Genomic DNA, 13,822 nt, shown 5'->3' with positions numbered 1-13,822 from the left:
TGTAAAGGTTTGAGAGAGACCACAGTCCAGCACCTGATCACAGAGATGGGACAATTCTGTTACACAAGTGCATCCTAAGTAAACTAAGGCAGCAAGAAACCACAAATCAGAAGTCATCCATAAAAATGAAAGGGGACTGAAAACCACCATTTTCCTGAGCTGGCCTTTTCAAACATTTTTTTCCAAAGGCAGACACCAAGGCGTCAGAGCAAGGCGAACAAGGGCTTCAGAGGAAGGAGCGGGAGACCCCACATCTGACACATCTGCCACCCAGTCACAGCATGGTGGGCAAGGATATCTCTCCCTCTTCCCTTGGGGGGCCTCACTCATTTCCAATGAGGACTGGGGCTCCAACTTACTTGAGTGAGGCCTGACATCAATTCTGATTTCAATTCCTCCAGAGTAAACAGCAAGGACATTGCAGCCTTTTGATCTGATGATGTCCAGTCATTGATTGTTCTGTTAAGAAGAAAAGAAGGTGTTAAAAAATGTAGATTTGCAATAGCCTACCTCCCTAGCAAGGGCCTTGCAACATTCTGTCTGCCAGAGGGAAAGAACTTCAACAAGTAAGTGGGAAAACATTCTGATTCAGCCAGCTTTGTGAGTGATTTGGCTGGAGAATTTTTGTTATGGAAGAGTCTGTTTCCGTGAGATGATGCAATTTAGATGGAAAAACAAAAGGCTGCAATAAACCTACTTGTAACCAAAAAAGACAAATCATAAAACAGAGATGCTGGATTACAAAGGGTGACCGGGTACCCCGTGGGCTATCAAAGTGACCAGTTGTTGCCTGGTTGTATGACACGTGAACCTGAGGAAGGTTCAAACCGTTTGGCTTCTGCCTTGCCTTCATATTCCTCTTAACACTGATAATGGCAAGGACAGCAACTTGATAAATTCCAATGCCTTCTATTGGAAGAAATGGAATTTCTCCTGTTGGAGAAATGCCCAAAGCCAGGGCATCCAGCAATTGGTTTCAGAGCCAATAACCAAGAGGCATCGGGGTTCCACTGCCTCCAGCTCACTGAGGACATAGATTACAATCATGTCAACAACCTTAGCATCCATCCCAAGCACAGCCCATAGGCTGCCTGGCTACACCAGCTCAGGGACAAGAGGAGCTGCCCTTCAGAGCAAGGTAGACAACAGAACCCAGACCCATCCCAAGGGAGGATGGACCTGGGGAAACCTGTGAGTCTGGGCACCTGGCCCGTTCCACTGGCTTTGAGGGAATGATCCCAAGGTCAGAGGGAGGAGAGAGGGCCACATTTTCTACTCCCGGCAACTTTGAGTTTCCCATTTCATCTGACTTCTAAGGGATGTCAGCCCCTCAGTCACAAACGGCCCACCTGTTCAGGGTTTGGTTCATGAAGCTGCTCAGAAGCCCAGACACATGCAGCAGCTGCTGCCTCAAGTTCTCCAGCTGACTGTGATGCCCCTGAAGCTTCTCCAGGGCAGGGGGAAGGGCCTCCCCAGCACCATGCTTCTGCCAGGCTCTGGGCTCAAAGCCCTTGTCCTTCTCCAGCTGATCCATCATGTGCTGCAGCTGCTGGATTTTCTGCTCACCTCTCTTCTGCTGCAGCTCGAACTCCTGCTGCCAGCCCCGCAAGCACAAGATGAGAAGAAAGCACAATGTTACACACTGCTGTAGCACAAGCTTGAGAAGTTACAGGCCAAGGAAGAGGATGCACTGGAATGCAGGAGTTGGGAGGACCCGCCGCTGGGGAGGGCCAGGGACCCAGCTCTTGCAGACACAGGGCCTGCTGTTCTCCAAAGCCCCACAGGGCTGTCACTGGCTCCATCAGGGAAAAGGCTCAAGCTGGGACAAATGTAGCCTCCTAGAAAAGGTCACAGGGTGTGTGGGCTAATGCTTGACTCTGGGCCAGGTTTACAGAGGCACACTGGTGGCTGGCTGGGGAGCACAGAATCACAAGTGGAAGAGACTCTTGCAAGCAAGCTGGCCCTACTCTCCTGTTTGAGAGATGAGCAGACTGAGGTCCAGAGAGAGAGGTGCTTTGTGCAAGGTCACACAGCTAATCCCATAAGAGACACAGAGGCACGATCCAAATCCAAGCCCTTGGACTACTGCTCTTCTTCCTTCTTCCCTGTCTGGTAGTCAGGGCCCTGAAACACACTGCCTTGAGAAATATTGCCACCCCACAAAGTTCTCAAGGCTGGCCATGAGTCTAAGTCGAAGAGGACTGTTGCTAACCACTGCCACTGCTCAGGAAGCCCTTGTTCCCACCGCCCACCTCGCCTCTTCTCAAACTGTATTCTGGTCCATGTCATCTGGTCTTGACTCAGCCCCCACTGACTGCAACAAGACAGTCCTTTTGCTCCCAACCTCTCAATCTCCCAGCCCCAGCACTGGGCTCTCTCATGTCCCCTCCCCTTCATCTTTTATCCCTTGGTCCCCTCCCCCACAATCTCCCCTCCTTTCCTCCCCTTCTCACCTTGGCCACCTCCCTTCTCTGTCCCCAGCAGATTGTATCCTCAAGCCAAGACCTCAGCCCATAATTCCTGGGCTTATTTCATGATAATTTCACTCCTCTAAAAGGTCCATAGGGAAGCAACCAAGGGGAATTGTATCCTTCTCTACAACCAGTTGCCCACACACATATCAATGGCTTGCCACCATTCTCATCAAAATCCCAACTGGAGCGGCCCACCCCCGGCTCACCATTCTCCTGCTCTCCTCCCAGTTCCCATGGGACCAAGCTGTCAGCTGCATGCAGATGACTCCTTCCTGCAGATATTGGGCCCTGTCTCTTCTGGACATTCTCAAACCTAATGTGTCAGAACTCGTTGCTTTCTCCCCCAAACCCACCCCTTTCTCTGGATTTTCCTCTATCTGTGGAGGATACCCCAATCCTCCCAGTTCCCCTCAATTGCTGCAGAATCCATCACTTCATCATTTCGACAACCATGTCATCTCTTCTCTCCAGAGACATTGTCCAAGTTCCTTGCCTCTCACCTGGCAGTCCCTCATTGGTCCCCATCCCCCATTCATGGTTCATGCTGCTGCCAAAAAGATTTCTCTCAGGTGTCACCTCTTCTACCTTCTCAAGAAATCCAGGGGCTCCTGCCTACCTACAGGCTCCAGCAGAAAGGTCTCTGCCATTTCAGTCTCCTCTGGCTGTGTCTCCTTCTTGCAATCTTCTTGCTCCTTCTCCCTGGCTTACTGATGCACTGCAGCCTCCCACCTAACCGTATTCTGCACAGAGACTGGAGCAACCTTGCATCTGTAGGAGGGTTGCCCCCCTGAGAGAACATAGGCTTGATATTCCCTGTCCCACAGAGCCCACCCCCAGGCAGGAAGGGGGGTCACAGAGGGCACCCTGGCGCCAGAAGACAGATGCCAAGCACCCTGGGGTTCTGAGGGCAGGCGACCCTCACTAGCCTCTCCTGGTCTTTCTTGCCCTTCTTGCCCTTGTCTTCCTCTGCCTTAGGCTCACGCCATTTCTGCTTCTCCCTCCTGGCCTCCTTGCCAGCCTCTTCCTTCGGCCTGGTCTCTAAGTGCTCCAGCTCTGTGTGTAGCCTACCCTGCTTGGCCCTGTCGCCTTCCAGATAAAATAGCAGCTCCTGCTCCTGCCTCTAGAGGGCATGTCCTGAGGCCTGTAGCAGTGCTCTCACCTCTTTCTCTTTCCTGAGCTCTTCAAGGGTCATTTGGACCTCCAGCTCCAGCTGCTTCCAGCTGGCCATGCCCTGCTGGCGGGCATCCTCCAGAAGGGTCTGGAGCTGGGCTGCCGGCGACTTCTCCTCATTCAGCTTGCCCTCAAAGGCAAACTACATCAGGGCCTCCTTCTGCCCGCACACCTCCTGGGTGAGCTTGCTCAGCTGCTCCATGAGCAGGCGCTCCTGCTTCATGGAGGCCCTGAGCTCAGCTGAGTGGGCACGCTCCACCTCCAGGGCCCTCTGCAACTCCAGGGCCTGGTTGCGCTCCTGGCACAGGACTGCCCTGCAGCGCCACTGCTCAGCCTCAAGCTTCTCTTGGAGCTCCTTCTTCTCCTTCTGCTCTAGCTGCAAGCTGATCAGCAGCTGCCACATCTGGCTGCACTCCTCCCAAGACACCTACAGTTCCTGGGTGGGGAAAAGAAGGGCCAAAGCTGCGGCCTGGCCTGGCCTGGGCCTCCTCCCTCAATCAGTCACAGCTACTGACTGCTATACAAACTGGGAAATGCCACAGTTGCTCCGAGTCTACACTCGCCAACTGCCCCAAGCCTTTCTCCTGCCCTGTCCACCCCTGCATGTCCAGGGGCTGCCACTAGCAATGGGCACCACAGCTTCCCTCCAGGCTTCATGCATCTGCCCCAAGGGTCCTGGACCTCAGCTGGTCCTTCTCCAGACTCTGCCTCTGCTCCTCTTCCATGAGGGCCTGCAGCTCCTTAACTTGCTGCTTCTCACCCTGCAGCATGTCCAGGGCTGGCTTCAGAAAGGGGCCTAGTAGGTGGACCACCTCCCCACCCCATGCCAGAGGCACACCAGAGGGACTTGCCCCTGCCAAAGAGCCCGGGATCATGGGCACAGCTCTACCCTAAGGACCTCAGACAGGGCATGGCATGTGCCCCATTAGAAAAGGGCCCCTTGAGAGCAGGGATGGTCTCCTCTACACACACATATGCACACACATGCACATAGAGCACCAAATTGACTAGTCTGCTTCGAAACCCCAAGAGAACAAAGCAGGCAGGTACCTTAAGGTAGTCTAGAAAAGCAGCTTTTCAAACAACTTGGACACTGGCCTCACCTGTTCCTGCTCTCTTCTCTTCTTACAAAATCTATGTTCATAAGAAATGAACTCCCACCATCTTTAGGGGAAGACCCTGTGGTCACGCCTAAGGGCAACAGGGTGGTCATAGTGTACATGGCCCATACAGGCTCTGATGCTGGGCAAAGGCAGACAGATACCATCCACCACACCTCCTGGCCCACCTGCTGGGCCTCCCCTGCCCATCAGGGGGTTGTTTCCACAGCCACAGGTGTTTTAAAGACTCCTGGTGACTAGTAGGGCCCACATTCCCAAGCCCTGCAGGAGGATTACCTTCATATCTTTTGAAAACGTGCTGGATTTCTCAAGGTGGGTGTGCACATTTCTTACCTGCTCTGTAGCTTGCTTTCCTGCCCTTGCTACAGGGGAAATGGCACTACCTAAAAGAGAACAACAAGAAAAAAAAGGTCAGAGTGATCCCAAGTGACCTCTACATGCCAGCCTGTGCAGGCCTATTCTGAAGAATCAGATGAAAAAGAGGGCCCCCTTTGGGCTGTGCCTCCGCAGACAACAGGAAGAGCAGCACTTTGCGGTCAAGGGGGAGGCTCCCAAGGAGCTCTGGCACAAAAGATGCAAAGACATCAAAGCACCAAATCACACACTCTAGTCCAAAGAGGGGGAGAGTGAAGGAGACATTTCTTGCTTCAACAGAGCCATTCACAGATCAAACAGATGCCAAAGAAGATCTAGGACACCTATGAGTGCTTCTTGGCCACATGGACAGTCCTGCTTTGTGGCTGTGCTGCCCGACCTCCACCCCAGTCACCCCTGATGGCAATCTGGGCCCCTCACGACTTTTGGCAGCACCCCATCTCAGAGCCCTGCTCAGGGGACAGGCCAACAGGAGAGGGCCTCAGGGCCAGCACCAACTCACTGATGCCGTCCATCACTGTCCACGCCTAAGCCAGTTACACTGGAGTGAAGGTCTTCTTGCGCATCCATTGGTGTTATGATGAAATCATGGCCACAAACAGAAAGAGACACAGAGAGACAGGACAGAGACATTGAGAGAAAAAGCCAGGGACAAATGAGAGAGAGTGAGAGAGAGAGAGAGAGAGAGAGAGAGAGAGAGAGAGAGAGAGAGGTGGGAGGGGAAGGAAGAGACACAGGGAAGGAAAAGAGAGACAGAGACAATGTCCAGGATTACGAGGGTAGCATTACACAGTGCCACTCTCCTGGCCAGACCACATCTGGCATGGAGAGCTCTGGGGGCCAACTTTGTGGATGGATACTGTACCCAGAGGGAGCTCATGGTAACAGGAGGGCCACCTCCAAATGCCAGAGGACTGCCACGTGGAGGAGAGGGGCCAAGCTATTCTGGGCAATAGAAAGAGGGTACAGACCTGCAGACTCGGCCTGGCTGAGGGAGGTATGGGGCTGGAGGTGTAGGCTTGTCCCTAGGGCTTCTGAGAGGCCTTCCAGCCCCCAGAGTCTGTGAAATATAGTGGGTGAGGATAAGCTGCCTCTGTCCCTGTGGGGAAGCCTTCAGGAGATAATCAAAAGAAACCAAACCAGCACCAACAAACCAGAATCCTAAAATGGACACAGACGTCACTCCAGGGCCTCCCCAGCCTCTCACCCATCTGTCACATGCCTAAAAAGGAGGCCCTTTGCTTCACATTGAACAAGACAAAACCACCTCCCAAGCCCCCATTTTGAGCCCAGACAACTACCCCAGCAAGGCGAACTGCCACTTTCTGCTGTTTGGCCCAAGCGTTTGGGATCTCAGAGAGGGCAGAGACTGCACGCCTGTTATTGTACTGTGGCTTGCCAGAGTGGAAGCCAGAATGCAGATGTTCACTGGCCTGCAAGGACAACAGATTTCTGGGCGTGGATCATATACAGCCACCAAGTAGCTTACCTGAATAAACGAACAAGAAGAAAAAAATTGCCATCGGCATTTTTTTCATTTGGTAGCCAGTACCATGGCATCTGGCCTTCTGTTACTGGAACCCTGAAGGTTGTTAGGTACCATCCACTGGAATATTCTGAGGGCACAAAGTTCTACCAAGCCAGGCAACTAAGCCAGAATGCTAGAGGATGATGGCACCTGGGGTAAATGCAGAGTTGCCTCATTCATTCCTGAGCTTTATTGATGCAAAAGCAGCAGGCTAGCTCTGGAAAGAGGACTAGCAACTTACCAAGGGATAAGGGTCTGTTTGATCTAAGAAAATAAGGGGAGGGGAGGGCATGACACAGGATGAGGACGATGGATGGCAGGATAGGGGACCTAGGAGAAGGAAGATGGGAAATTTTATGGTTCAGCATGAGGGAGACAAGGAATTTTGACAGTCCAGCATAGGCAGGAGGTTTTGTGGTAACTCAGGATAAGGGAAAGAGACTCTAGGATGCCCTCAAATTCAGGAAGGGCCTCACAAGGGGCTGCAAAAAGAACCCTTCATTAAAATGGGTTTCTTTAAAAAGCTTTTAGCTTTTAAGGCAATGTTTCCTTTGAAATCACCAGTCTGATGGGCTTAGTCCTCATCATCACTTATACTGTCAGCCCCCTTTGCACCTTCCTCCTGGGTCTTCTGTCCTCATTTTTCTCTTTGTTGTCGAGCTACTTAGCAGCCCCTTTTCCTGGCTAGTCACACACCTTGGAGTACCCAAATTTCTGCCCTCTGCCCTTCTCTCTCTCTGTCTCTCTGTCTCCATGTCTGTCTGTCTCTCTGTGTCTCTCTGTCCCTGTCTCTCTCTCCTCAGCCACTATTGTGCTGAGAGAGAGAGACAGTCTATTGTGAAGAGGCTTTAGAAGAGCAGAAGGGCTTGGCGTTCTAACACAGCCTTAATTATTAACACAGACAGGATGAGATGAGGCTCCACCAACCCTTTTCCCCATTGACACAGGCTCATGGCCCAGCTAAGAAGGAACATGTAATTGCATTGGTAGTGTGGTGTGTAAAGCTCATGGGTGTTAATTCCACATGTGTGAACGTCTCAGATACCATAATATGTGTTATATTTTTCAACATCGTTCATTTCTTTGACTATTAAACTACTTTCCTACTCACAATCTGCAAGTCTTAAAAAAACCAAAAATTGAAATAACTTGAGAATGGTTATTATAATCCTCTTTGGGTAGCTGTGTATTCATGTGCATGCCAGTATGTGTGCATATATGTGCATATGAGTATGTGCCCATGCATATGTGTGTGTGCATATGTGTTTAAGCCTTGCTGAAGGGAAAAAAAAAAGGTAAAAAGAAGGAATTGGACTGCTCCTCAACAACAAAAGGGCTAATAAAATGATAACTGGGCTATTCATGTTTTTCTTTGCTTCTCTTTTCTCTTCCAAGGGGAATGAGCTTTGCAATAGGAAGGATAAGACACCAAAATGAATAAGAGGAAAAGGGAGCCCCACATCATTGTGGAGGCCGTATGTCCAGTGAACGTAGTAAAATCTGAGAAGCTCCACCCTCACCTGAATTTCTACCTACATATTTGAGTGTTCTTCTTCAGTCTCCTTGGCTCAAGGTTCATCTGGGTTACAATTGTCAACCCAGGGTGCCCACCGCTAGGGCTTGGTAGGATCTCTGCCTTGAAGACCCAGGAAAGCCAAGCATAGGCCTACTAGATCTGGTGGATCATCTTGAGATAATTGGGTTTGTATCCCCCTGCATTTAGAAGCTAGGAGGCAGATGTGTAGTACTCTCACTCTTTCTTCCTTTCCCATTCAGTGGATTCCATCTATTACAAAAAGCCTCCCCCCAACCTCTCTTCATTTTGCATTCTAGTGATTTTTTCCTATTCTTCCCAAACATCATCTCTTCTAGATAGTTGTTTGCCTGTTGTCTCTCTCATCAGACTGAAAGGTCCTTGAGGGCAGCCACAATTGTTAGAAATAAGGCCTTGCAGAAATAAAGCCTTCTAGTTCAAAATGAATCTAAACTGAGATTGAGTGAAAAATCGTTTATTATGCTTCTCTCCGGAAGCATGCACAATGCACTTTACTAGCACGTTGGGCACTGGTTCAGTTTCTTTTCTCTCATTCTTAGAGCTGACTGTATTCAAAATTGGAGTTTTGTTCAGGGGGTTTACGTTGAGTGGGTGGGTGAAATAGACAGGCACCTTAGCAAAACCACTTTCAGAACTGAAAGGAGTAAGGAGAGAGTTGTAGCAGGTAGATCCACAAGCAACTATTGCAATATTGCCGGTGTGAGGTGATGAGTCTTGGAGGAGGGGAGGGGCAACGTCAGAAGAGAGAGAGCATGGATTTTCAAAGGTGCTATCGAGGTGAAATTGAGAGATCCTGCAAAGGTGGAATCCAAGAGATGTAGCAGAGTACAATGGAGGAGAGGGGTGCAAAGGTGGAATCCAAGGGATGGCCATGGGTGACATTGGTGAGAGGTATGCAGCAAAGGTACACCTCAGTGGGACAACTGTTTCATCAGATACTGAGCACTTCTCCTCCCCGGATAAATAAAGTGGTTTGCTTTCAAGACGCAAGGACAGCAGTGCACCAGAGAAAAAGGTGCATTTGCTACCTAAGCTCCCAAGACGGCAGATCCCTTGTAAAGCCATGCCCTCTGATCAGCTAGTCTTTCCCTAGATCAGAGAAATTCTGCAAAGTAGGTTCAGATCATAGTAAAGCCTTCAACTGAGTTACAGATGACAGGTGGATTTGGAAACAGTTAAGGGCTCAAGTGAAATAAGCTAGCAGAGAAAGGAAGAATGCATTTCCCCTAATCTGAGCCTCTTAGCCCAAAGCACTACATTTTACCTGAATTCATTTGGAGTCGACCTTAGATGGAATATCTGAAGGACCTGAAGAAATCTTTACATCTGGGTTGGAAGTTGAGAGAGATTTTTGCACAAAACTTTTGTGAAGTGCTGGGGGGACCTTGGGGCACCCAAGTGCTATTTGTGCCCCCTCTAGATGGGATGACAGGAAAAGCAGAGTCTCCTGGAGGCCTCTTTCCATTTCCGTTTTGCTATCCACAGAATTTCTTCTGCCTCAGTCCCTCTGTCCTACTGACATCTCTGGGGACCATGTGATCTCCCCATGGCTGGACACAGCCCTGCTCTGAATGAAGACTATTTGGAACAGTCTAAGGAACAGGCTGTCCTGAGCGGATACACTGACAGTGAAATTCCAGCCACTTGTTGGGGAATTCCCATCTGGAAGACATTCCCTCTCTTCTCACAATTCCCCACCACCCTGCTCTTCTCTGGGAATCAAGAAGGTGATGCACCTGGGGCCCTTACCTTTCTGGCTTTGCTAGTGCTTGCTTATGATCTAGGACAAATGCCCCACCTCCTGCAGCCTCTTCTGGCCTCCTGAACCAGGTCTGCTTCTCCAAGCCCAGGCCTGAGCTTGGCTCCCTCTACTGCTCAGGGTAATAACCTCCAGGCCTCCATCAGCAGAAGGGCAGCTGCCCTTTGAGGAAAGGGTTTCTACCACAATCCTGACACTTTTCTCCCACTACTCAAGCAAGTAGCTTCTTCTGTGGGGTAGATAAGAAGCAATGACAGATCCAAGACAATATGTATTTTTGCATAGACATAAACTAGAATATGTCGATAACAAAACAAAAGTAGAGAATGAAACAGAAGTCTTTGTCATGAGGAAGAGCTAAGACCTCTGTAGGATCCTATGGGGGGCTGCTGACATCCTAGCTTCCTGGGGAGTTGACAAAAGCAGCAGGAGCAAACTGGGCCTGAGGGCCAGCTCGGGTCAGCCCCTCACCTACTGCTGCTGGCCCCTGAAACCTGCAGAAGGGTGGGCCCTCCCCTGCTGGCTTCTAGAACCATTGGCAAACCCTGTGGTGGGAACCAGTGCCTTCCCTCCTGATGGTAAGAGGCAGAAAGGATAGCAATACCATTGCGGACATCAGTGTTTCACAGCCAGCCCTCCACCTCCAAGCTAGTGCTGCAGACACTATCACCCTGGGACCTGGGGAGGGACCCAGGAATGAAGCTCTTAGCTTTTCTATCTGATGAAAAAGAGCCATGAAATAGATTTTAGTATAAACACAAAAATATTTATACACATAATACAATCAGCCAGGAGGCCCAAAAAATTTCTCCTCCCTCTCCCATCCCAGCCTTAACTCTAACAAAATCCCACCCCCCCAACCTTATCCCAATAAACTGAACACCTGCCCATAGGCTAACCTGGCCCAAAGGAACTAGAAACTGAGCTCAAAGTAAGAGTCTGATGAGCCTCCAATGCCCTGTTTCCCTGCAGAGACACCTGGGGCATGTCACGTCTGCCCCAGGGATAGAGGGCAGCATCACGTCAACGCCAGCCCGAGGCAGGGACGCAGAAGGGCAAATCTCAATAGGATCCTGGCCAGGATCTACCTGCAGGGAGTGTTACTTCCAACTGTCCCAGGTATGCCCTACAATTGCCTTGTTTGCATTAGTCACAGCTAGTGTTGCGACACCCCCCAGCTCACAACAGGACCATTTCATTTCCACACCTATACCTCTGAATTAACCATACTTGGCAACAGAAGAATCAGTGTCACATTATGAGTACAGAAAGCAATTTTTCATCCTTCATTTTCAACGAGGGTCAATGACAACACAGGGTGATGACACACAATGAATTGGGTTTAAGTGAGTCTGAGTTTCACTAAGTTAGCATCCTCAGTCTTCCAGAGTCATTAAAGTCCAGTGGCAAGATAAAAATCAAGATAACTGAGGTGGCCTTGGATGTAGTAGATGACTTTGCTAATGATCCAGTGGTGGGAGAGATTAGTGGGCTAGAGATGAGGCTTCATGGAGTTGGTGAGATTTAAACTGACTTAGTAAGGAGAAAGAGAATTGAGCTATGTAGAGATGAGTGTCATTTTCTTCTTTTTCCAGAAAATTTTCTTTATTTACCAAATCTGTCTTAGCCTCAAATATTGTACAAATGGATTCCAAAAATACAACAAATAACAGTAATAAGAGCTGTGAAAACATAATACAATCTACATTTCCCTAGTTAAGAAACATTGAAGGGGGGCAGAGCCATGATAGGGGAGTGGAAGCAGAGGCTCCCCTGAGATCTCCCCCAAACCCCTCCAAATACCTGTAAAAAAAATGGCTCTAAACAAATTCTGCAGCAGTAGAACCCACAAAAAGACAGAGTGAAACAAATTTCCAGCCCAACACAACCTGGAAGGTTGATCAGAAAGGTACATCTCGCCTTGCTGGGAGAGGAGCGCAGTTTGGCCTTGGCACACTGGCCGCAGTGAACCTGGAGCAGGCCTCAGAGGACTGAATCACAGGCAGCTGTGGTGGTTTCCAGACTTTTCAACCCAGGAATGCCAGGGACAACTTAGAAGGTCAGTGGGAAGAGTCTGTGTCTCGGCGGTGAGAGAGAAAAGCAATATGGTCTCAGTTCCCTTCCCAAGCTGGTCCCAGGGCAGCAGCTGCCTCCCAAGGTTCCAGCCCACAGACTGAGGGGGAATTGAGTGGCCGATCAGAGGGGGATGAAGGGATATCTCTGCTGGTACAGGATTCTCTTGCTTTCCCTGTGCTTGGATCTAGGTCACAATCCTGGGTGGGAGTCCTGGGGCAAGGAGGAGCGCTGGAGTGGTGGAGCTTTTAGTGGCTGTAGAGACAAAACCCTCCTCACAGTTCCAAGACAGAAAAGAGTGCTGGTGGTCATTCATAAACCAGAGCACAGGCCAGGAAAGAAGTAAACACTTCACCCTTGATCATAACAACTTGGAAGAACTGAAAATGTATAGGTCCCTAGAAGTATCTCTGAAAACAGCTGCACAAAACCTCTGAAGCTTGGGACAGTATATTCTCCTGTCTTGGCAGGTAGATTTCCTAATATTTTACACTATCTACAGTAACTTTAAATGGAATTTCTCTTTCTATCTCTTGCTGTTCAGATTTGTTAGTAATATATAGGAATCCTGACGATTTATGTGGGTTTATTTTATATCCTAAAACTGTGCTAAAGTTATTTATTATTACTATAGTTTTTTTTACTTGATTCTCTAAGAGATTCTCTTGAATCTCTTAGAATTCTCTAGGATTCTCTATGTATATCATCATATCATCTGCAAAGAGTGGTAGCTGTTTCTTCTTAGTTTTCTGTATAGTGTACCACCTCTGATACTTGGTCACAGTGTATTACCCTCATAATAAGTTGCTGTATTCTCTTTCCTAATATTTCATTTAAAATTTTTTTTATCTCTATTCATTAGGGAAATTGGTCTATAACTTTCTTTCTCTGGCTTGGTTCTTCCACATTTAGGTATCAAGACCATATTTGTAATATAACAAGAATTTGGTAGTACTCCTTCATTGTCTATTTTCCTAAATACTTCATATTGTATTGGAATTAATTATTCTTTAAATGTTTGATAGAATTAACTTGCAAATCCATCTGGCTCTAAAGATTTTTTCTTAAGGAGGTCATTAATGGCTTGTTCAACTTGTTTTTCTGAAGTATTTTTTTAAAGTATTTTTAAGTATTTTATTTTCTCTTCTGTTAATCTGGGCAATTTATATTTTTGTAAATATTCATCTATTTCATTAAGATTGTCAAATTTACTGGCATACAATTGGGCAACTTCTTTTAATTTCCTCTTCATTGGTGGTAAATTCTCCCTCTTCATTTTTGATACTGGTAGTTTGATTAAGATTTATCTATGTTCTTCTTTTATTCATAAAACCAGATTTCAGTTTTATGTATTACTTCAATAGTTTTCTTACTTTCAATTTGATTCGTCTCTACATTAATTTTTAGAATTTCTAAATTGCTATTCATTTTAGAATTTCTAAATTGTTATTCACTCAGAGGAAAAGCTGAAGAATATATTGTGCTACAGCTGAAGTAAACAGCAAGGGCAGCAATCCTGATCTCAGATAAAGCAAAAGCAAAAAAATATATGTATATGCATATTATATATATGTATGAAAGGAAACTATATCCTGCTACAAAGTACCATAAAGAATGTACAATTTAAATGAAATAGATGAATGTTTAAAAAAATAAAATGGACTAACAGAACAAAAAAGAGAGAAATTACACAATACTTTCTCATGACAAGAAAGTTAATGGGCTATAAAGAAAAAAAAACTCTAGGACCAGATGGTTGTATTTATT

General features: G+C 47.9%; 1 protein-coding gene across 1 annotated transcript in view; it reads right to left on the bottom strand.

The window, feature by feature from the left end:
* The window catches only part of LOC110203946 (pericentrin-like), a 52,250-nt gene extending 48,548 nt beyond the window's left edge, over positions 1–3,702 (bottom strand). The window contains exons 1-3 of the mRNA XM_020980330.2: positions 3,634–3,702; positions 1,350–1,594; positions 360–459 (exon numbers count right to left, since the gene is read on the bottom strand). Coding sequence (XP_020835989.2) covers positions 360–459; positions 1,350–1,594; positions 3,634–3,702 — 414 coding nt within the window. The remainder of the gene's footprint in view (positions 1–359; positions 460–1,349; positions 1,595–3,633) is intronic.
* Positions 3,703–13,822: the final 10,120 nt, after the last annotated feature.

This window comes from Phascolarctos cinereus, unplaced genomic scaffold (genome assembly GCF_003287225.1).
Source record: "Phascolarctos cinereus isolate Bilbo 61053 unplaced genomic scaffold, phaCin_HiC Scaffold_1;HRSCAF=81, whole genome shotgun sequence".
In the NCBI taxonomy this organism is placed as follows: Eukaryota; Metazoa; Chordata; class Mammalia; order Diprotodontia; family Phascolarctidae; genus Phascolarctos; species Phascolarctos cinereus.
The sequence above is the reverse complement of the archived record's forward strand: the minus strand, read 5'-3'. Positions and strand labels throughout refer to the sequence as shown.